The 24,643-nt window shown below is 44.2% G+C and overlaps 1 protein-coding gene and 1 pseudogene across 2 annotated transcripts in view; both read left to right on the plus strand.

The window, feature by feature from the left end:
- Nucleotides 1-24,643, plus strand: part of PAX2 (paired box 2) — a 156,769-nt gene that overhangs the window by 65,558 nt on the left and 66,568 nt on the right. For both annotated transcript variants that reach the window (XM_066619159.1, XM_066619158.1), the window contains exon 5: nt 8,526-8,645. In XM_066619159.1, the coding sequence (XP_066475256.1) occupies nt 8,526-8,645 (120 nt within the window). The remainder of the gene's footprint in view (nt 1-8,525; nt 8,646-24,643) is intronic.
- On the plus strand, nt 17,950-18,069 carry LOC136646819 (5S ribosomal RNA; annotated as a pseudogene).

Below are 24,643 nucleotides of genomic sequence, written 5' to 3' on the forward strand. Positions count from 1 at the left end.
CGGGGGACTGTCAGAAAAAGGAATACTTCACATCTCTTGCAAGTTTCACTACCTTTGTAGGAGTCAGTAGGTCAGTGTCTCATTTTGGAGCTACTCATCTAAGAAATTGCAATAGATGTGAGATATTTCTTTTTTTGGCAGCCTCCTGATGAAGAGTTAATTGCTCAAAATGCATTGGGATTTATACCACTTGGATTAATAACTTTGCCTCCTGCACCTGTCGAGTTTCTGTTTCTTTCTTCTAAAACACCAGGATCATCTGCAGTTTTGGTAGCAGAGGCTGTTGCTATTAAAAGTAGTTACTTTTTTATCAGTTACTTGATTAATCAGGTCCACAGTTTTTCTCAATCAAACATTATGATTAATTAATCTAACCAATCAATCAGTTAAATGTTGCCTCTCTAATTAATATGCCTCAAAAGAGCTTCACAATATAAATAGGCATTGAAGTTGTTTGTTTTTTAACTCATGGGGAGTTCCGTAATGTTGCTGTAAGAGAGAATAGTCTATGTTTCGAAATGTGATTTTTAAATTATTTCTTTAAAACAACCCTTAAAGATAGCCTTTCTTCCTAACAATGAGTGGTAGTTTATGTTTATGAAATCATAATCTCACAGGTAAGAGCTACCAAAGTTTTCTTCAAAGGGGCATCTTTACTGAAAAAGGCACAAGGGGAGCATTCACAATCAGCCACTGGGAAAACTATATGAATAAGGGCACTTGTGTTCTTCTTGCACAATATAAAAGAACTGCCACTTTAAAAGATGCCTCTTCTTTGCCCCATTAGCAGGGGTTGCCTAAGCTGTTTTACAGTGTGGGACTATAAGGTAATGCATACAACCCCTTGCCTTTAATCTCTGGGCTTTTCTCACCTTACAGAGAGGTAATAAAGCAAGGAGCCTTGATTGTTGGGTTGGATGCAAATACCCTAGTTCAAATCCCTCTTTAGCTATGAAGCTTATAGATGACTTTAGGCAAATTGCTCTCTCTCCCTGGCAGCCTAATCTACACTACAGAACTGTTGCGAGGATAAAATGTCACCCTGAGCTCTTAGTAAGGAGGGCAGTATACAAGTGTAACAAATAAGTAGGCATTTGTGCTCAAACATACATCCCAATGTGTTCATTGGAGCTTCCTACCCAGGTACATGTGCATTGGATGGCAGCAAAAATAGACAACTCAGACCCCAGCCTTCTGATATGTTTCTAAAGGTAGGCTACCACAAACACAAAAAATCACACTTGATCACCTCCTGCCACCCAGGTTGATGTGCACTACAGCTGCAATTCTATGCATACTTAAAGCTTCATTGAGCACAGTGGGTCTTACTTTTAAGTAAGCATGCATAGGATTACGTTGTATGCCAGTAGGGACAAGGCAAAACCAAAGAAAGGGCACCATTTCTGATTAACAATGTGAGGCTAATAATAAAAATAATTAAAATAACTAATTTTTAAAATTTTGCCTTATTAAAACCATAAGTATGGATTACAAAAATCATTTGCTACATTGATTTATGTGTGTGGGGATACAGGTGGAGTCTTGGTATCTGTGGTGAATCTGTTCTTGGACCCCCTGCAGATACCAAATTTCAGAGATAATTAAATCTGTAATTGGCCCCACCTGAGCCTTTCAGGGGGGACTGGGGTTGCTCTCAGGTCATCTCCAGAGGGCTTTCTGAAGCCCACAGAGGCAGCTTATGTTCGCCCACTGCCTCTGCAGGCCTCAGAATGGCCTTTTCAACTGAAAAAATGCTACTTCCAGTTTCCCAAGGGAAACCAGAAGTGGGGAAGCTCCTGGAGGGTAGATTGGGTCACTTCTGGAGGGTTCAGGTGGGGCCAAGTTTAGCTCCATGGGGGTCCAGGGGAATTTGCATTGACCCAGATCTGCAGATGAATAATCCACGGATATGGATGCCCCACCTGTATGTGTCTAGGACAGGGGTGTCCAAACATTTTGGCAGGAGGGCCACATCATCTCTCTGACACTGTGTCGGGGGCCAGGAAAAAAAGAATTAATTTACAATTTAAAATTTGAATAAATTTACATAAATGAATATATTAGAGATGTAACTTATATGAATGAATGAAGGTCTTGCAGTAGCTCAAGGCCTACAAAAGGCCTTGCCCAAAGCAAGGCCAGCCTTTCCTTCACTGCCACTGCTGCATCACAGATGCAGTGCATCACAGCAGTGCAGTGCAGTGCATCACAGATGCAGTGCATCACAGCAAGTAGTGGAGAGAGCCCTTGTCCCACAGCTCAGGTGAGAAGTCTAAAAGTCATCTAGCTGACAGCAGTTGCATTGGGCCAGCACGGGCTCCAACAAGTCTCTGGAGGGCCAGAGGCTCATTGGAGTCTGGCGGCTCCCCGAGGGCCTGATTGAGAGCCCTCAAGGGCTGCAAGTGGCCCCCGGGCTGGGGTTTGGGCACTCCTGGTCTAGGAAATGGCAAGCAGGGCAAGCAAAAGAGGTCTAGAAATCTAGTACATAGAATGACTGCAGTTCTTGCTTTATGCCACTCACCTATCTGTGCTGAAGTGTGTGGCTAGACCTGTTTATCTGAGTAGCAATTGACCTCACAGCACTGGTCTTTGTTAGATGCTGATTAAAAAGAGTGGTCATGTTCAGGATTGTGCTGAAAAACCTCAAATCCCTACAGAGTAATAGTGATGCTGCAATTAATCTATAGAGCACACTTGCTGTGGTCGGATCCTTTCCTGCTAAAATTTTGACTAAGAGTGACTATTACCCTCTGCAAAGCAGAGGACCTATTAAAATAGTCCATTAATGGCAGGTGAGGAAACATGAAGGAATCCTTGAAAACCTTCAAAGAGTTTCCAGTTGGCATGGCTGGCACTCTTGTCTACATCCTAGTTGTGCTAGATGCAGAGATTATGTAGGTAAGAGACACAATTGCTCCTAAGCACCATCTCCCACTGTGCAGAGTTCATTCAGCCTTGTGGACCACAATCCTATACAGCAAGTCCTCACGTTGATAGAATCTTGGAAACCGCAACTTTAAGTGAAATGACTTACAATGAAACCAGTTTTTCTGTCGGCCAATTGAAAAACATAAACAAGACTACAGTATATTTCTGGTCACAAAGATATCACCAAACTTTAAAATAAAGACCCCAAACACTTCTAATATTAAACATTGAAATAAATGTGAGCTTTCTAGGCTGGAGAAAACCCACACAGACATGGGGAGAGAGTTCAGACTCCACACAAACAGAGGTCCTGGTTGGGAATCAATTTTCTTTTTCCCAATCAACCTTATAAACAAAACAACTTTTCAGTGAGGACTTGCTGTATATGCTTACTTGGGAGTAAGTCCGCCAGATCATAGTGGGACTTACTTCTGACTAAGCACTAATAGGATTTTACTGTTGGGGCATTGAATTGGGGGCACTGAAGCAGATAAGGAGATGAACGCAAGTGTAACTCAAATGGAACAAAGGTAAGAGCTTATAATTAAGCCTACTCTATGGCAACATTTCTCTGTTACTGCTGTATCCTTACAGTTCTCCCCAGCAGAGCTGGTCTGGGTAGTTCAGGGCCTGCTTCTTGGCCCCCACAGTGTTGTGAAGGCACTCTCAGAAGCATGCTGTAACATGCTGCCTAAGCGCTAGGAGGATACCTTGCTCACATTCACTTTGATTTAGATGCTACTAGTTCTGCAGTTCAGTAAGGAAGTGTGTCTGGAACACCCTCTGGTCATGTTTAATGTGATGAATTCCACCTCAAGGTGCCACCACTGTCTGAAGTGATGCAAGTGGTGACTGGGGAGAGAACCTCTTTAGTGATGGTAACCTGTTTCTGGAATACTCTTCTCAGAGAGATTTGCCTGATGCCTACTTTGATGTCATTCCAGTGACAGGCAGAACCCTTTTTATTAGCCCAGGGCTAAAACTGCTGTTAATCTCTTGGGTTTTAATTTGCTTGTTGTCACTGTTCTTTTTGTCCCTTATCTTAATTTGTGAGCTGCCCTGGAAGCACTGATGTATTAAAGAGCAGGATACAAATTCATTACATGAATAAAGTAAATACAGTGAAGGCCTCAGAAGGATTAGCCAGCTCTTTGTGGAAAGGTTGTGACTTGCAATTGGGAGCATTTATTATGTGCTGAGATGCAAACAGATAAGATACCTTGGAAGGGCAGAAGAATTTCACTGGTATAGGAGTTTGGAGAACTTACTCTTTGCTCTGTGTAGGAAAGCAGCTGTTTGCCTGAGTGACCAGCATAGGGCTGGATAGAAGAACTGGTCTGAGCAGGCAGTAGACCCAGGAAGTATTTTATGGTTAGGTAGCCACACTTTGAACCTCATATGTAATTGTAGTCAGTGGCTAAGAGACTGAGCTGTGAATCAAGACTTCCCCCAGTTCAAATCTTGCCTCTGGCTTGAACTCATAAGGAGGTATTAGACAAGCCACTCCCTCTTAGCCTTGACTCCCCAGCTGCAATGTGGGGATAATAATGCTGACTTATTTTACAGGATTGTTGTAAGGCCAGCATCAAGATAATTAAGTACTTTGTACACTCAAAAAAACACTATATAAATGTTAAATATAATTATGATTATCAAGAGAATCCTGAAAATCAAAGGGTGTTTTTTTTTTTTTAAAGAGCAATTTCCTAGGTCTCCTGTTCATGGAAAGCTATGCGCAAAACTGTGTTCAGTTTCTGCTAAAAATGTATCTGGGTGGTATATTTCAGTGCATAAGGAGTGGAACTTCTGCACTTAGTACATTTCTTCTTGCAACTGTAATTTTTTTAATTGACAATTGACTATTGCAAAATGGGCCAATGATGGTCCTACAGTAAATCCATCCCCAACTTAGCTCATCCTAATGCATAATAACCAGTGGCATCGCTAGGGGGTGCAGGGGGTGTGGGCCGCACCGGGTGATGCGCCGGGGGGTGAGGTGCCCTGGGGGAGGATGCGCTAACATCACGGCTTTAGGAGCTACCCCATCATGCCATATACCATTGGATGCGGAATTCCCAGCGGAATGCAATGCAAAAACATAATTGAAATAGCTCCTTTTGTTCAAAAGTTGTGGCCAGAAAACCGGAAAGAAAAAATGCATGGAGCCCTTTGGAAAGTGAAAGTAAGCCGTAGGGTGTGTTTACTCATGAGTAAGCATACTTGCCTTAGTCCGTCGGAAAGGGCAGGCAGAGAGGAATCCAACGACACCAGAATGGTCCCGATCCAATGAATGCAGCCCTAAAAAAACACCTGAGAAGGAGGTCCCTCCTGAGTCTATTGAGCCCGAAATGAAGCCACATGGCTGCGTTTACTCGCAAGTACGCGAACTTGCCTTAGTCGGAAAGGGCAGGCTAAGAGGACTCCAAACAATGTCAGAATGGTCCTCATCCAATGAGTGCAGCCCCCAAAAACCCCCAAGAAGGAGGTCCCTGCCTCCCTCCCAGCTGTGAGTCTATGGAGCCCTTTGGAAAGCAAAGCAGCCTCACGGTCGTGTTTACTCACAAGTAGGCAGACGTGCCTTGGCTGGTGGTCAGGCCAGGCAAAGGGGAATGTGAGGACACCAGAATGGTCCAGATACAATGGAGCTGGAGTGCAACAAATGCTCCAGCAGGCAGCCTCCCCCCCCCCCCCCACTAAAAAGGACAAAAAAGAGGCTTGAGCTGATAAGGGGAAAGTTTTCTATTTTGCACTTGTAAAGCCAGGAGTGTTTTTATCTTGATATGCCTGAAATAGAAGAACCTTAAACTGGGCACTGGGGAGGGCTGGAAATCTCACTGCTTCTTTTTTTGGGGGGAGGGGGTTATTGCAGGCAGGCTACAGAGTAAGCTCCATTGACCACTATGGGACTTACTTCAGAGTAGACATGCATAGGATTGGGCTCACAGGCTGCAATCCTACCCACACTTTCCTGAGAGTAAGCGCCATTGACAACAATAGGACTTACTTCAGAGTAGATTCACTTGGTGGAACAGGACTGGCTCCCCCTTATTTAATTATTTCTTTTATCTTAATTTAATTATTTATAATTATTTATTTTAATTTGCTTGATGATGTCACTTCTAGCCATGACATCACTTCCAATGGGTCCTGGACAGATTGTCATTCTAAAACGTGGGTCCCAGTGCTAAAAGTTTGAGAACTGCTGCAATAAGGTGTTAGTAAGTTGACACGGGGTGGGGGTGTGTGTGACTCTACAAGTTTTCAAAATCGCTAAAATCAGAATTTGGAGGAATAATCCCATCATGTTATATACCAATCAATGCATAATTTCATGCAGAATGCTATGAAACAAACCACATTGAAATATCTATGTTCTAACAAAAGGTTCAGCCAAAAAACCAGTGGGGGTGTGGCGATGGTACATCACCACGCCCACCACTTGGGGCATTGCCCCGCCTACTGCATGGGGTGATGCGTAGGCCTCCCGCACTGGGTGACAGGAATCCTAGTGACTCCACTGATTGAGCTAAACATTCATGTACCTTATTAAAAAAAAAAAAAAAAAAAGGATGTAACCAGCTTTAAAAGCGTTGGTGGTTTTGAGACACAGGTTCAAATCTTATCCAACTTTCCAGCCCTGATGTAGCCATGCCAATGGGGTTTGCGCTGCACCCTGTGGTGGGAGGATAGTTATGGAGGCTTCCGTAAGATAAGGGAGCATTTGGCTGCAATCCTATCCACACTTTCCTGGGAGTAAGCCCCATTGACTTACTTCTGAGTAGACATGCATAGGATCAGTGCTGTATAAAATATTGCCTTTCTCAGAACTGTTTTGTATTGAGCTTGGCCCTGAAGAGAAAGCTATTTGTTTGATCAGATCACTACAAGTGTATATCCAGAGTGGCTTTGGTGCTCAAAGAATGTTTCATTTATAAACAGGCTTGTTTTCCACTGTTGGAAGACAGCTCTTTCATTGGCTATTGGGGTGCGATCATGGACAGAGAATGGTTCATAAGAATAGTATCACTGAGGATGCCAACTTTCTCTGCTGGCAGGCTGGTAGATTGTACACAGGGATAGCATACTTTGTCGCAGTGAGAAATTTGCCTGCAGAACCGTATGCACTTTGTTCAATGTTCTCTATCAGAAGATTGTGAGACTTTATAACAGAAAGAATAAGATATTTATATGATTTTCTAGCTATTTTCTACATTCAGAAAATGTAAAGAAACAATTTCCATTCTTATGTGCATTGCCACACCTAAGCCATATTTTGTTTTCTTTTTGCTAAAGCCGTTCTTTGTGTCCAATATTTGCATGTTCAGACAATGCTAAAATGCTTAGAATATACTTTCGCATTTAATGCTTAAAAGACAATGCAAGTGGATAAGGCTGAATTTAGGTGACTCAACTTCTCACCAGAACTGGATTATTTTGCATATGGTCTAAGGGTGGAATGACACATTATGAGGAAACCACAAGTGAAAATACAGGGTAGAATCAGTGAATGAGAGAACAATGCTTATGTGCTCTGTCAGTTTCGCAAACCACCAAAATTGGGTCACGACCCATTGGTGGGTACAGGACCCACAATTTGAGAACCGTTGCCCTAGGTTGTTTTAAAATGCTTCTCCCCTCCAACTGGAACCTGGGCTGTTGCAAAAAACAGCCTAGGGACCATTTGCAGGGGAAAATTGGAAGATGTGGCGGGGGTAAGCACCCTTTCCCCCATCTGCCAATGCTTCACTTCAGATGCCCAACACATTTTTGGGTGTTAGCTATAGTGGGTGCCGAATATTCATTTGCCAAGTTAGAACCAGTTTGGGAGATATTTTGAATGTCTAAAGACCCAGTACATTGTAAGACATGCACACACATAGTATGTGCACATCCTGGGCTCTCCCCTTACATCCCAGTTAGTTTTCATTTAGTTCCCCATATTGCCGGCATGTGTTTGAACAAACCACCTCCCATGCAATTAGGGAAACTAACCAGAATATGAGGGAAGGACCATGGTGTGTGCATGTCTAAGTGTGTGGAGCTAGGAGGACATTTAAAGTATCTTCCAAAAAAGCTCATCATGTGCAGTTCCATCTTCTTCTGTCATATAATTCTACCAATGTCATTTTCACAGTTTTAAGAGCTGCTGTCCAGTCACATAGTGAAGTTCTAATCCCCTTCCCATTAGTCCCAAATATTCTTTCTCTCACTCTCTCTCTTTCATGTGCATAGATTCACTCACAAACACACACACATACACACACACACACACAAAAAAAATAAACTTAAGCAGATCTGATACTACAACTGGCATTTCCAGGCACAACATGTGAGGATTTGTAATGGAGAATTCTAGTCTAGTCAGCCTTAGACATGCTGCCAAGTTGAGTGATGTGGAGAGTGATTTCACCAGGGATTTGCATATTGTGATCTTCACATGAAGAATTTTTGGGCCCTGGCCTTAGCTGAAATACATCAGCATTTTTTTGGTTGAACAGGGCCATCTCTGGAGAAACTGGTATGCATGTGTAGCTTTCTACCTGCTGGCAGGTTGTTGCTCTCCTCATGGGCACTTTCTCCCTTTTCATTTTGTCCAGTTCCCAGTACGGCATCCCCTCCCGTCTCCAGTGCCTCCAATGATCCAGTGGGCTCCTACTCCATTAATGGGATTCTGGGGATTCCTCGGTCGAATGGTGAGAAGAGGAAACGTGATGAAGGTAGGGGGAGGGAGGGGCTCATCCTCCCTTTTTCTTTCCTTTTCTTTCCCCCTTTTCTTCTGTCCCCATTCTCATTCCCATTCTCTCTGCCTTCCTCTGCCACCCTGAGGTCCAGTTTCCAACCAGGGCTGACAGGGGTGCTCTGTGTGTTAGATTAGTCTGAGATATGAGAGGGTTCCCCCCAACACAACCTGATTTGTGAAAGATTGCATTCTCCAGACACCTGGATGGCAGGCAATGCAGCGTCTTCCATTTCCAGAGCCAATTGATTCCACCTTCCATTCACTGCTGAGGAGGACAAACTCCTAAAAGCTTGCAGAATCAGAATTGAACTAGCAGCAAGGTGACTCATCCTGGCTTTCATATCAAAGCTAGCAATAGGGTGACCTCAGAAAAATCCATTTGTATTCAATGTATACTGGAGGGAGGGGATTTGTAGGAAAGAAATAAGAGTCTGGTTTCCAGTGGGACAAACCCAGAGGAGAATCAGTTACATCATGCATTCAAAAAGTGGGAAATAGAAAATATCCATCCTTTCACCACTCCTTAACCAACTGATTGCATGTACAAAATGGTCATATGAGGTTAAAATATAACTGATTCATGTGATCTTGAAAATGTAGCCCTGTGAGAGTAAGCATTCCTTCCACGGGGTAATTGGACTACTCAGATGACTATGGACAAAGCTACATATGATGTGAAAGAGCTGGAATTCCTGATGATGTAGTTCTCTGAAAAGCTTATGAGTAGGGAATGGGTGGGAATGCACAGCAGGGAGGTTTGGGTTAAAATAGCAACATTTGAGAATGAGTGTTATTCTACACCTGTATGGTGTGGGTGCATAGATAGTTTTCACATACCTAGCTACTATACAGGTCGAATCTATTCTGCCCTATAAACTGATAACAAAGCTCAGGAGCAGCAGTTCACAGATGTGATGAGAGGTTGAGAGATAGGAAGTAGAGGGGGTTCCCTGTATCTGCAGATCCCATATCCGCAGGTTCATTTATCTGCAGATCAGGTCCACGGCCCCCTGTGCCTCCCCCCCCCCGCATGTGCACACTCCAGAGGTGAGGGGAGTCCCTAAGGGCTTCTCTGTGCCTGCTAATGCCTTGTAAGGCATTAAAAAAACCAGAATTGACTTTTTTTCCTCTAAGGCTCAGTTTGAGTCCAGCAGAGGCCACAGATGGACATGCACTGCCTCTGTTGAGCTCAGAGGACTCTCCAGAGGTGAGGGAAGCAGAGCTCCCCTTGCCTCTGGAGGGTGGGTGGGGCATTCCCTAGTATCTGCAGTTTCTGTTAACCGCAGGGGGTTCCGGAACCAATTTAGGCTTCCTGTTCCTGTCCCTTTTATCACATCTGAAGCCAATTTTAGAACATGGTATTTACACAAGATAAGTTGTTGTGGTCTTTTACCAGTGGTGGAGAAATGTAAAATGTTAGCTGTCAAAGGTTGCTTCCACACTAGCTGTTCTCTCCAGAACGGACTTCATTTGTTTGCTCAGTTATTATGCAGATCCCATATTGTGATGTTATAATAATAAGACGTAAAATAAAAAGTGAAAGACCAATTGCTCTGGCTGCAAAAAGGAAATGAGTAATTAAAGAGACTGCCAGCAGAAAACAGTGACTATTTAAAGGACTAGTTAAAGGACTAGGACTGTAATGTCATAACGGGAGTGAACAGGAAACAGCAAATTAAATGGCCAGTAGCCAAATAGCAGAAGTCACTTTAGAAAGAATGGGAAAATTTCAAGACTGCAATTCGAAACACACTTTTAGGGGATAAATGCTATTGAATTGAATGGCATTTACTTCAAAGTAAACCTACTTAGGATCTTGAATTGTGGGACTGTCAAGGCAGATATAACATTATATTAAACGCTTTATGGCTCCACAGTTTTAAATCTGACTCCAGGTGATTGCAAAAGAGAAATGCTTAAGCAGCAGTGGTGTGAAAAGGGACAATATCTGTGGGCCAAACAAATGTGATGCCAGTGTTCAATTGTGCTTACATCTTTTTTTTCTTTTTCTTTTCTTTTTATCTCTTTATCTGCAGGAAATAATCTGAATTGGGTGGTAGCACTTAAGGGAGGGTCTAACCCTTTTCTCCATTCTGGGGACTTTATGAAGATCCCCCCTAAAACTATTATTTGCCCATAGAGAGAAGCTGCCATTGGCACTAATAATAGAGTCCCTCCTAGGGCAAATAACAGCTTCAGAGAAACGATTTTTGTCTAGACTCCACATGTGCCATGGTGCCAATCTGAATTGGGCCCTCTGCAGCTGCTATTTTTTTAAGCACAATTATTCTTTTAGCATCATGTGCAGTTTGGACCTTGGAGAGGTCAGGGAGTATGAGGGACTCCTCCATCACCTGTATGGGTCCTGTCTAAATCTCTTTCTGTCACTTTCTCTCTGTTTCTACCCACACTGTTTTGCTTGGCAAGCATTGGCAAGGAAGAGCAAGTTGAAAGATAATCGCTGGAAGACTATGTAAAGGGGTGAGATTAAGGTTAGCAAAGTGGTTCATACAGATTATGGACATATGAGAACAAAATTAGGCTTATAGATTGTATATAGGAAGAATATGGTAGGGTAGTCAGTGAGACCATGGAGGAAATTTGCCTTCAGAAATGTATGTACCACGTTCAGTTTTCTAGTCAGAAGAATGCTAGTTTTTATAATAAAGAGTAAGATGTTTATACGATTTTCTGATAGAAGCTACACTAAAGATACCATTTCCATTCCGTTCATATTCTTATGTGCATTGCCACAATTAAACCAGCCAAGACTGAGGTTTGGTTTGGTTTTTGCTATGCAGCGATGACTTTTGCCCCTAAGAAGCCACCTAATTTGAGAGACATGATGCTGAAGAAGCATGATTTGTCAGACTTTTAAATTGCTGCCTCCCCAAGCCAAGGGAAAACGTGGATTGAGCTTTTCTCCATTTCTAGCCCTTGGGCCATATGTAATTAAGACAACCCTGCAAGAAAAAAATCTCCTAAACTCACTCTTGATTGAACTAAGCTGCTCAGTGGGAAAAGAATTAAGTAAGGCAACATTGTTTCAGTACCCCCAAGGGAAGCAAAACCCCTGCTAGAACTGCTCTACCACCTCAGGCACTATCAATGAGCAACACTTGGAAATACAAAGCTTTTAAATTTACACAGATTGGGATAGTGGGGGAGGCTGTCAATGGGCCATTATTTTACTGACCCAACCAGAACAATCATATTCTGGCAAGTAACCAATATGGGAGTGTGAGGATTTTCATTGGTTTAGTACTCTCCTGGAATGGGGGAAGGGGAGGGGAAAAATAATCTCTCCTTATGGAGCCTTTCGCCTTATGCTATGCAAGTCTCAGATATAGAGGAGAAGGAGTCTATATCATTTACTTTCTCTGCCTCTCTACTCTTGTGTTTTTTGTGCTTAGTGTAGAGTTCCGCCCCCTTTAATTACCTCAGTCCCAAAGAGGCTCTCTGCCTTGCAATGATGGCATCCAATCAAACCATGGCTCCTCCTGGCATCCAAAGTCAGGTTGATTGCATTGTGGTTCACCTTGGAAGTTTCAGTCATCCCTATCCTTTCTTTCTACTGCTGGGTCAAGTGTAGCGATAGACAGGTGTGCAGCAAGAGGAGAGCCATTTGGCCTGCCCTCGATCTCAGGGCTGGTTGGTATCAGACATAACTGAAAAACCAGTAAACTTCAGTCAACCAAGCAAAGATTTTTTTTCTGCCTATCTCAGACCAGCTAGATTTCATTAGGTTCAATCCATCACTCATCAGATTTCAACTTGCATCTACTCTGTCCTGCCAGACTCTATCCAAACTCTGTATAACTTGCCAGATTCTTTTAGGCTCTGGTCCTGAGCTATCAGGTTCTGAACCTAGCCCTCATTGGCCATGTCTAGAAATGCAGTATGTTTTAATCAAAAAGTTGACAACTGTACTGGGTAGACACTTCTGGTTGTATTTCTGCCCAACCGGAATCATATTTGTACATTACCACTGTGGTTTGAGTCACACAGTTTGGATGGTGACTATGGAGAGTGAATCATGAGGAACCATGAGGAAATTATCCACATCTGTACTGCACAGGGCCACCTCATACAATGGTGCATCAAAGGGTATGTCATTCTGCCATCTGAATGGAGGAAAGGAGGAAGAGGCAGCAGCATATCACTTCCAACAGGAAGGAAAGGGCACCTTCTTCTACTGCAGACAAAGGTGCCATATGAACTAAGAGCAATCCTGGTACTGTATATCCCTGCAGCTCATTACATAAGAACATAAGAACAGCCCCACTGGATCAGGCCATAGGCCCATCTAGTCCAGCTTCCTGTATCTCACAGCGGCCCACCAAATGCCCCAGGGAGCACACCAGATAACAAGAGACCTCATCCTGGTGCCCTCCCTTGCATCTGGCATTCTGACATAACCCATTTCTAAGATCAGGAGGTTGCGCATACACATCATGGCTTGTACCCCATAATGGATTTTTCCTCCAGAAACTTGTCCAATCTCCTTTTAAAGGCGTCTAGGCTAGACGCCATCACCACATCCTGTGGCAAGGATCCTCAATCCTCATTGTTGTTGCTCTAATTATTTCTGGTGTGTTCTGCCTGTCTCATGTGGTCTGTTTTTGGATAGGGTTGCTGATCTTTTTCTCAGGGCTTAGGACCAGAGTAAAGGCCTCCTCCTCCCATACAATCATGCCCTGTCCATGAAGGCCATTAGGAGGGATGTTTTTGAAGGAAGTATGTGAGAGCCCTTTCTCAGTCGTGGCACCTGCCCTTTGGAACTCCCTGCTGCGGGAGATCCACTTGGCCCCATCGTTGCTGGAATTTTACCACACTCTGAAACATTTTCCATTTTGGCAGGCCTTTGGCCTGAATGTTAACATTTTTTACTGACTTTCTTTTGTGTTATAGTTCATGGTAGGGATAGAACAAAGGTTGTAATTTTTGTAATTGTATCTACTGCATGTTTTTATATTTTGAAATTTTGGCTAATATGATGATGAATTAACACTACAATTTTGATTCATGGGTTAAGGAAGTGGTGGGCAAAAGAGCAAAAATGTTGCCCATAAAAGGTATTGGCCCCATTGGTTGTTTGAAATTGCCCTTGCTATATGCAGGTAAAGAGGAAATAGGAGCCGATATCGATGCAGAGGCAGAGGCAGCTGTGAAAAACATTATCCCATATCCACTGGAAGCTTCATTCAAACCTGCTATAGACCCAGAGCCTCTAGTAGAACTAGTTCTGACATTTAAGAACTTCTTTTTCCCCATTCGTGAAGGCTAGAAACTTTCTCTTTTTGAAAAGCAAAGCTGCTGGTTTGCAGGAATGTGAAGGGTATACTGAATTTTGTGCTAGGTACTGTTTTCTAGTGAAAGAATTGTGGCCGTGTAGTAAAGCAGTGGCTGGTCCTAGTCTTTGTCCTAAGGAGTCTGTGATACAACTGTATCATTTTATGAGAGAGTACTCCTTCCAGTAGCAGAGTTGCACCCTTGGTAATACCTCTCCTCCTCTTCCACAGACAGCCAGGCTGTGCTGCTCTCTGTTGTGATAGAGCTAGAGCAGGCTGGATGTGCTTAACAGCTCCCTTAGGCTCTAGATGAAGTTGTGTTTGAACAGTCAGCTTATTCCCAGCCAAGCTTCCAAGGGTCAAGTTCTCACTCTAGCAATTAGATTAGGATGTAGGAATGAGAGATGCCTGTCAGTCAACTCACACTCCTCTAAGCAAACTGCAGGATGGAAAGGAGGGAGGAGAAAAAGGGGGGCTGAATAATGCGGAAGTAGCACAGGCAAATTCCATGGCATCAAAGTGGTTTTGTGTTTTCTGAAATCCATTCTGTTCATGAAAGGTAGTATTTTTTCTCTCTTGTGACAGCCTCCCATTTCACCTTGAATGGGTCACTAAACTAGTTTGCCACAAGCAGAGGGTGCTGTGTGCATGCTGCCATTGCATTTACATTCTGAGCTGTGATATCAAGCAGAATGGCAATTTACACACAGTAATCAATCCATACTATTAAAATATAATAATAGTAATAATGTGACAAGAGTGCTTTGGAGCAGCAGTCTCCACTTTGGTAATGGGAATGCTGATAAAGGCATCCCTGGCACGAATTGGAGCTTACTGTTCCGTCCCGGGACTTCTATGTCACACCACAGATTGCCCCTGACCATCACTCTGGCCAGCAGCTTCCGGGTTCTGTCTGTCGCCCCAGCAAGCTTTGCACCTGGATTTCTGGACATGCAGGGTTGGCCAGCATGAACATCAGGGGCAATTTGTGGTGTGACAGAGAACCCCTTCCCATGAAGAACTGTAAGCTCCATTTATCTAGGGCAGGGTTGCCCAAACCCCGGCCCTGGGGCCACTTGCGGCCCTCGAGGCCTCTCAATGCGGCCCTCAGGGAGCCCCCAGTCTCCAATGAGCCTCTGGCCCTCTGGAGATTTGTTGGAGCCCTCACTGGCCCAACGCAACTGCTCTCAGCGTGAGGGCGACTGTTTGACCTCTAGCGTGAACTGTGGGATGAGGGCTTCCTCCACTGCTTGATGTTTCACGTCTGTGATGCAGTAGCTGCAGCAAAGAAAAGGCCAGCCTTGCTTTGTGCAAGGCCTTTTATAGGCCTTGGGCTATTGCAAGACCTTCATTCATTCTTATAAGTTCATCTTTAATATATTCATTTATGTAAACTTATGTAAATTTATTCAAATTTTAAATGTAAATTAATTTCCCCCCCCCCCCAGGCCCCTGACACAGAGAGATGATGTGGCCCTCCTGTCAAAAACTTTGGACATCCCTGACCTAGGGGAAGGAATGCAGCAGGTGCTGGATCCAGCCGGTGGGCTGGGATTTGGCATCCTCTGCTTTAGAGCATTCAAAGTACTTCACATAATCCTTCCAAAAGCCCTGTTAAGGTCAGTATCATAAGTCAATTGAGCATAGGAAAGGCAGACTACAAATAATAAATAAATAAATGCAGCTGATGGTTAGCAAGTGAGTAATCTGTCTAGGGCCACCTATTGGGTTCATTAGAGGAGTAAAATCTGAATCCAGGACCACACAGTTTTACAAAGTAATGGACAGCTTTGCATGGTGAGTGTACTTTGGCCTGTTTTTAGCCAGATATTTGATGTATCTCAGAGAAACAAGCTCAGGAGCAACTGCTTCTTCCTCTTGCCAGTAAATGTCAACTGAGAAGAGAGCTATTTAGCTAGTCTTTGTGACAGTCATGAAGTCCCTCCCCTGACCAGACCAATGTTTCAGGGAAAAAGAATTAGATTGGCTTTGAAAATTACAAAACAACACAAAATAAATGAAGAAGCCAGCATTGGATTTGGAGCCAAGTATAAAAAGCTGGGGCCAGAGGTGTTCTCCCCGTAGCAGAAAAAAGATCACACTAGCTCCCGTAGACAACCTGCCTGAACATCTGTACTCCCTCTTAGTTATTACACCTTTCAGTTGACCCATGTGCCACAAGCAGGGGATGATCACAGATGAGAAGAGAAAGAAGCACTATCACAATCAGAAGAACGGTTGCAAGTGACAGCCCAAGTCAGTAAATTCTCTGAGAACCTCCGACTCTGTTAGGGAGAGGTGCTTGAAGGAAATGATGCTTCCAGTAATGATGGGTAAGGGATAATTAAAAGCTTACATAGGTACAGTTAGTTTACACAGGTAGATTTTCAAGTTTCCTATAACTTACTAGCACCCAGTCAAGTTGCAATATCTTAAGAGTTCACTTTTACAGGCAGGCACTCCTCCCTTAAAATGCTCTGTTATGTGCATTACTATTCCTGTTCTTCTCTTGTGTCTCCATTTGTTTGAGGACCCCACATGTAGATATCTGTATTTAGATGGCATCTCTGTCATGTGCTGGCAATCGTATATCTTTCATTGTTGGGGGGGGGGTCAAGGTGGGCATATATAGAATGTTCTGATAAATGTGCCTGCTGGTATAATGGTCTGAGGCTACAGTCAATATACACATCAAAGCAGTGAGAAGAACATGTGTAATTTGACTTCAGAATTAGATGCATTTGTGTATCTATGTTTGAGATGTTTCTTTTGAATCCTTGCTGTATCTGTGCCACTGATATACTCTTTGGCATGTTCCCATATAAGGAGTAAAAATCATGTACTAGTGTCACTTTGTGCATAGTTGTGGAATCTGTGCTTGTGTAAATACAGATACAGTATTGAGCACTTTCAAGGCTACATTTCCACATATTGTTAGGCTTCTTAAACCCATTGCTTAAATTGATTTCAGTGGGGTTTAAGCAGTCAAATTCTGTTCAGGATTTCTGTTCAGCAGTGCCAATCACTAAATTGCTGAGAAACAAGTCTGCATACCTTTGATTTTGAGCATTCTGTGTCCCTAACCCCCTTTTCAGAGAGCTGACAAGAACTTATGACTGAGCAAGAAACTTGAGTTTCACCAGATTTTCATGAAATCACTATAGAACCGAAATAAATTTATTTTGTTAGCGAAGGAAAAACAAAAGGAAAAAAGGAAAAAAAAAACCCATGCCTAGTGAAACTGGCTATCAAGTTTCTTGTTCATCAGTTTAATTGACATGACATGGCTTCAATTCTGGGAATTGTGGTTTAATGAAGGTAATGAGAATTCTTTGTTAGGAATCCTTAGCTCTCCCCCACAATTGCATTTCCCAGGCAGACAAAATTGTTGTTAAACCAGTTTACATCTGTAGTGTAGAAATGAATTTTCCTTGCCACAGGGAAGTGGCTCCCATCATGCTGTTAGTCATGCTGGTAGCTGAATGAGGCCCCTGAAGGACTTGATATTCTGTTTGGAGCAGGAAGGTACTGTTAGCCCTTTTACTGTGAGTGAGGAAGGGATACTGGTCTTCTGGGGTGAAGCATTCTGGAGGGAGATTTGTATAAAGGGCAACAATTAATGCAAACATTATGAGAGGTGGGGTGGAAAGTAAGCATTTTCGAAGGGTGGAGAGGGTGTTCTAATGTGACTGTAGTTCAGCACAGGGCTGACTGGAGACCTTTTGATGCCTAAGACAGGGTGCCAAATTCCCCTCCTTTACCTGATGATGTGCCAGCCTCTGTTCTTCCCATTTCTTGGATTGGAAAAGAAAGAGGGGAATTGAGCAGAAGAGGAAGTGTGGAGGAGAGAAGAGTGTCTCAAATGATCTAGCTTAGTACCCTCCTCTCTTCCACACTTCCTCTCCCTAGCCACCTTCCTTTTCCAATCCAAGGAGTGGGGGAAGGAAGAGCAATGGAGGTGAGTGGGCAGTTGAAAGTGGCCCCCCATCATGCTGCAGCAACTGTTACCCTGCGCATGCCTGATCTCATCTGATCTCGGAAGCTAAGCAGGGTCAGGCCTGGTTAGTACTTGGATGGGAGACCGCCTGGGAATACCGGGTGCTGTAGGCTTATACCATAGTCTTTCGAGACTGAAGGTTGCCAACCAACCAAACAACCCATCATACTGTTGCTTGATGCAACTGGTTCTGTCAGCGGCCCTGGTCCAGTACTCAAACACCTGCCCTTGATTGTGAAGAAAATCTTTGTGTGAAGGGTGCCAAGAGACAGCTGTGGCAGGCTTCTGCCAGGAATACCTTAGTGTGAACTAGATGACCTTGGGAGGTTCCCTTCCATTGTTAGAATTCCGTAATATGCTGAGCTGAAGATGTGAGCCTGAGCGAAGTGAGGACTGAGTACAAGGTTGATAGTAGCAGGCAGGCATAGTGCCTTCCTGAACCTGGGGACTTTGCTGTGATGGAGGTCAACTTCTGAAGTGGTGGGGCAGTAAAGTGGCACCATTAGCCACCACTGACAAAAACAAAAGCCTGATTGGCCTGTAAAACAAAGCAAAGAAGACTTGAAGAGCTCCTGACAGCCCTAATTCATCATTGCATATGGGCTTCCCCCCCTCTTTCAAGTTCCCATTATATTTGTTTGTAAAAGGGGAAATCAATTTTGAAGGTAATTTTCTGGAAAGCGTGGAAGGGAGGTAGGAGGGCCAGATAAGGCAAAGATGGGAAACTAGGAAAAAATTTAGGCCAGGCACAGCCCAGGGGCAGCTCTTGGCAAGGTGAAAGAAAATTGCATATTCAATCTCTATCCATGAATCTCCCTCACCACTGCCCGCCTCCTGCTCAGAAACAATGAAGGCTTCCTCCCCTTTCTAGGCAGGCGGGAAGGCCGGAGTATCAGCGCTCACTTTAAATTCAGGGTCATTAATTCACCTGATTACTGAAGGAGAAGAGAGGACTGCTGCAGTAGTATCCTTCTGAAAGACCCTCTTTCCACTCCCCCCAAATACTCTGTAGTAGTAGGTGGGTGTGAAGAGGAAGGAAGGGAAAGGGCGCTGCAGAGACCATTTCTGTTCTCTCGGACATGTCTGACATGGGCAAGTGGAGACATAATAGGAGAACCCATTGCCGTCCAGGTAGTATGAGGGAGGAGGACTGGAAGGCAGCCATTCTCTGTTGTGCTGTTACTGCAAATTAAAAGTCGCATGTTTTGCCCTACATGGCTCTCTCTTGAGGAGAGGATCCAAATCTGTGTCTGTGTGTATGTTTGGGAGGGGGAGGATGGGTGTGTGTGGAATTTATCATTTCTTCCTCAGAAGCCCAGGCGTAGTATCACCATGTGAGGTGACATTTGAATTTACAATTCCGCTGAGAAAAGCCATTAATTCACAAATTAACATTCCTCTCTATCTCTCCCTCTCTCTTGCTCTCATGCACACACACACTCTCTCTCTCACACATACACTCACACACATGGATGTGCAAAGCAATTGAAAAGACAAAGGAAATAGCCTTAAGGAAGAGACTTTACTACTAGTCTATCTGTGTGGAGATTGCTACCCCTGCTTCCAGATAGATAAACCAATTACCTGAGCGACAGTGCTCATGGCAGCCTGCTATTACTGCCTTTTGTAGAGCTCTGGCCACTGCTGGATTAGGCTGCATGTATCTCATTGGTTTACATTAATGTAAACCACCAAGGCTCTGGGAGTCGGGAAGCCTCTTTCCTCTAACAGCACGTTGTTGCAAGGCGAGGAGGAAGTGGGGCTGAGAGGTGGTGGCTGGAATATTCCTGCCCCTGTGCTGTTGCTGGGTTTCTTGTAAGACCAGTGTAATATAGGCCTTACAGTGCCTGTAGGTCTTCATCTAAAACTGATCATGAATGTTAAGCAAACCCAGAGCTTAAGAGAAGTGAGTTAACCTAGTTCAGTGTATTTGTAATGTAAACAGCCCTTCCCCTTGGCAGCTGGTGCTAAGGTAAGTGTCAAAAAAAGGAGAGCTCTAGTTTTGAAAGATTTCTAGATAAGCAGTTCCCCCCTCTTTCCCCCAGCCATTTGCTGCTGTGGTCTGCCAAACGGGCTGCACATTTTGGCAGTGCGGGTTGGATGTTCTGAGATGATGACACACTTGACCCAAAATCTGAAATGAGAATGGCCTGTATTTACCCTTCCAGCCAATCCATTTCCACAACACAGCAGCGGAGCAGCCACTGTGTCAGGGCAAAGGGGAGGCAATGGGACAAGAGAACAGAAGGCACCAGCACCACTGTGAGAAACAAGTTTTTCTCTTAACAGAAGGATTCTCATGTTGAATGCTTAGCCAGAGAATATGGAAAGGAAGTAGGCAGTTCCCATTTGCCATAGTTCGGAAGTTGTTCATTGTTCAGGCTTGCTGTCATGACAAGATGTGTCAGAGATTGCTAGATCTGGCCCAAGGGTCCTCAAACATCAGAAGGCCCATCTGGCTATGCTGACCACAGTACTCCTGGCAATGGTAGTGCCCAATGCACCTCAGAGGATAGATGGAGATGATGCGGGGGGCTATTGGAGGATCTGCCAAAGGCCTGCAGCAGTGTGTACTACAAGTGCCATGTGGTATGAAGCCTATTCAACTCTTTCTTCTCATTCCAGATGAGACATACAGTACTTCTTGTCTTATCAATTTTGATGCCCAAGGGGGCAGGTTCATAAGGGTTGGGGTATGACATCTGAGGTGCTGGGAGATAAAACGAAGGCCCCAAAATGACCGCTGAGGAACTAGAGATAGTACTTAGTAATTTATTGTTGCTTCATGCCACCGAAGAGTTCCCCCTTACAACACACCCCAAGAGTTTCTTCCCACTTACAGATGCATGTGGATGGTCTTCAGTATTTATAGGTGCTGAGGCATGGAGCAAGTGAACTTCTTTGACTAGTAATCTCTATGGTGGCCAGGACATTCCAGGATCTCCTCCTCAACCCCAGGTCTGGAAGAGCTTAAACATTCTGACAAGCCCTCTAACTGTGGGGCTTAGTCCCAATTTAGTAGCCTAGGGAGGGCTCCTTGGGGATGAATCCCTCAAAACCTCTCCCCCTTTGCCTTCCCCTAAACTCTGCCCTCCTTTTCCAAGCTTCTACTCCCACCTCTTTTCTTCCTGCATTTTCCATGCTGCTTTAATTTTCCTTTTTCCTGTTGCTTCTTTCCTCTTGCTTACTCTTCCTTTTCGTCTCCCCTTCTCCCCACTTCAGCCGCCCACTCCCTCTCTTGTCGCCCTCCGGTTGAATTTTCCTATGCTCCTGCCAGGTCCTCCCAGATGAGATTGCCGTCAGCTGTTACACCAACAGCTCTCTGCATTCAGGTGCCTGGGGATGATGTCATCTCGCTGCAGCTAGCTTGCTGGCACTTCCTGGAGCTGTCCTGGATCTTGTGTGGGGTGGTGGATGCCACAGAGACATCAGAGAAGAGTGCCTCTCATTCAGTAGCTGAGACTGTCATTTCTACTTTCTCAGTCTCTCCAAATTTCTGCAAGCCACGCGTATAAACTTTGAGTCTAAATGTGTTTCTATGCAGATAATTTATAAGTGGATGCTTGCTTTATATGCTTACTTATGGCACCCCTCACAAGAGAACATTACAGCTCTGACTGTACATAGACTTGGATGGTTGACTCTTGGAGAGTCTGTTCTATAAGTACAGTACAGTCTCACATGTATGCTTAAAACTAAAACCTTGTAGAACAGGGGTGTCAGGGCTGAAGGTAGCATTCAGGATGCCTGCTGAGGGCCGGAAGTGACGTCATTAACCAGAAAGTGACATCATTAAGCAGCTGATGGCCAGAAATCAGCACTTTGTTCTCATTAACTGCAAATGACAGAAGAGAAAATATGCAAATCTTGATCATATGTCAAGATATGGGAGAGCCCAATTTTCATGTGGGCTGCCCTTTCAGCAGTAACACCTCAGCACTGCTCAGCAGCTGAGAGCCTGAGGGCCAGATAAAAAGCTTCTGCAGGCCACCTCCGGCCCCCGGGCCTTATGTTTGACACCCCTGTTCTAGAACAAGTGTCTGGCTATATACCTCAAGGTGAAATTTGCTGGAAGTAAATATGAAGTAAATGCAAGTATCAGTTTGTGCCTTATTTATTTTATTTATACTTGCAGTTTTATTCTGCTTTTCACAATGAGTCCTGAGACATGTGTTATGTTCTCTGTCTCTGCCCTATAGCTTTTGTCACAGGGCACCCCCTTCACTGGGAGGTTCCTTTCCATTAGAATGTTTACACCTTCAGCCATAGACTGTACTGTCCACACAGGTATGGGGAAGAAAGAGTGGGATAATGCCCCAGATAACATAACCCACATACAAGCTTAGCAAGATGCGTAAACTGTATGCATGTAGGTCTCTGTGTGTGATCAGGTCTCTGCAGCTTGCACATTCATAAACTGAATGTATATGGTTTGCTGCCTGAATGTGGGGGTAGAGCCCATGGCTGTGATCCTACTCCCCCCTGTGTGCATGTCGCCTATATACCTATGTGTCCTTTGTGATATTAGTTCCTTTGCTTATTCTGCTTCACATATTAAGCAGTCAATGCTGTTCTTACTGAAAATAGTTTCCATGAGGCCAAGCTCCACAAAACTGCCATAATACAAGGAACTTACCATGTTGATCAGTCCTATACTGTCTGTGTCAATGCCACATCTTCCTGAAGGCAACTGGCACTGGTATAGAATCTTTCCAGGCAGTGAGGTCAATCCATGTAGTTTATGTAAGATGTTAACATCAATGATATTTTTATACCTCTTTTCATCAACAACAAACAAAATAAAATCACAAAGCAGATTACATAGCAAAAAAAGAGAAAATAATTCCCTGTTAAAAAGGGTTCACTCTTTTAAAAAAACATATGGGGGGGGAGAGATACCTACCAACAGCCACTGGAAAAGATGTTATGCTGGGATGGATAAATTCTCTCCCCCGCTAAATATAAGAAAGCAATTAAGGTGTTTCTTAGCTCTGTTAGCAAAGGTCTAACCAGTTATGGTAGCCACATGGAGACCCCATGATGTGGAAGCAAGGTTTTCATTGCAGGTTTTCAAAGTATAGAAGTAAAGTTTTCATAGCATACCTCCACTGCCCTGCTGGCTCTGGGCATTCAGAAGTGACAGGGACGCTGGGCACTATAGAGCTGTCAAGGGGAAGGACACATAGGGTGGAGTGCCTGAGATGGTTAATTGGGAGGGGGTGGACTGGCTTTAAAGGCGGGGGGGGGGGCGAAAGGAGAGGCCCAGAAGAAGACATTGGACAAAGAGAGAGAGACAGAGGCAAGGAGATCCAACAGAATGGGCAAGAGTCTGTGAAATAAGCAGGGGTCTGGAACAGAAGGAAGCAAAGTATCAGTGGGGAGAGAGGGAGAAGGAAGGTGACCTGGCATAGAGGGAGTGGGGAGATGCAGAAGAGGAGATATGAGGCAGGAGGAAAGGAGGTCTAAGGAAAAGCCAAAGGCCAGGGAAGGTTGGATAAAGAGATGGCAGGAGGAGAAGCCAAGCCTTGCTGGCTGTGAACTTAGGCTGCAGACTCCCGACCAGGAGGAGTGGCAAGGACTCTGGCCACCATCCCAAGAGGCCCTCAGACCAGTCCATTCCAGCTTAAAGGGAGCCTTGCTCTCAACCATTTGACATTTCAATGGTTGAAATGTCTCAACCCTTCTGGCAGCCACTATCTGTTGATGAGGGTCCATGTGAGGAACTACTGCAGGGAAGCCCCAGTGACAGGAACTAAGGGGGTACCCTTGTTACCAGTGTATGCAAACTCAGTTATAATAAACTAGTTGCATATTCTGGCACCACGTGCTCTGTTGGGTGGAAATGAACCCTAACTTACCTTATCCCACCCCCTTGGTGTTGAGCTTCCCCCTTGGGAGGAGGCAGCAGTGTGCACAAATATATGATTTATAACTTATATAAGAAGAGCCCTGCTGGATCAGGCCCAGGCCCTATCTAGTCCAGCCCCCTGTATCCCACAGTGGCCCACCAGATGCCTCAAGAGAACACACAAAACCACAAGATACTTGCATCTCGCTGCCACCTCCCTGCATTTAGCATTCTATTGACGCTCACAGCCCCCAGCGATTGAAAGAAAGAAGAAATCTAAAAATGACTGTTGGGCACTTGCAGGTGGTGTGAAAGTCCTCACTAGGCTATGAGACAAGTGGGGACAGAGAGGGATGATTTGAAAAGTTTCAAGGGTTCTGTTTTTGAAACCTGGAGTTATCATTAGGTGGTCTGGAAACAATGAAAGCTACTGTCCTAGGCAGTGTCTGCCCTAACAACATACTATACTTGCTTTCTAGATCTTTGGAGAACATCAAGGCTAATTACTAGAAGTCAGTCTATAGGTAGACTTAAATGTTTTAATTTTTTCATTTTTTGCAGATTTTGTTTTTCCCAAGGAGGAAAAGTGCAGAAAGTGGTGTTATATGTTTTTATTCCAAGGGTGCATTTTTATAAATTAGAATTATAAATTAGAATTGCTATAAAAGTAGGTGATATAAGTGGTAAAGTGTCAGCAAATGCAGCCACAGTCATTTTCACAGAAGCTGGAAATTCTTGACGGAACGTGCAGCACTGTAAGGGGGCAAAGATTTGACCATTTCTGGGAGCTGTATAGTCTCAGCTTAGTCCCCAATTTAGGGCTCTCCCCATAGGCTAGG

Source organism: Tiliqua scincoides, chromosome 3 (assembly GCF_035046505.1).
Source record: "Tiliqua scincoides isolate rTilSci1 chromosome 3, rTilSci1.hap2, whole genome shotgun sequence".
NCBI lineage: Eukaryota > Metazoa > Chordata > Lepidosauria > Squamata > Scincidae > Tiliqua > Tiliqua scincoides.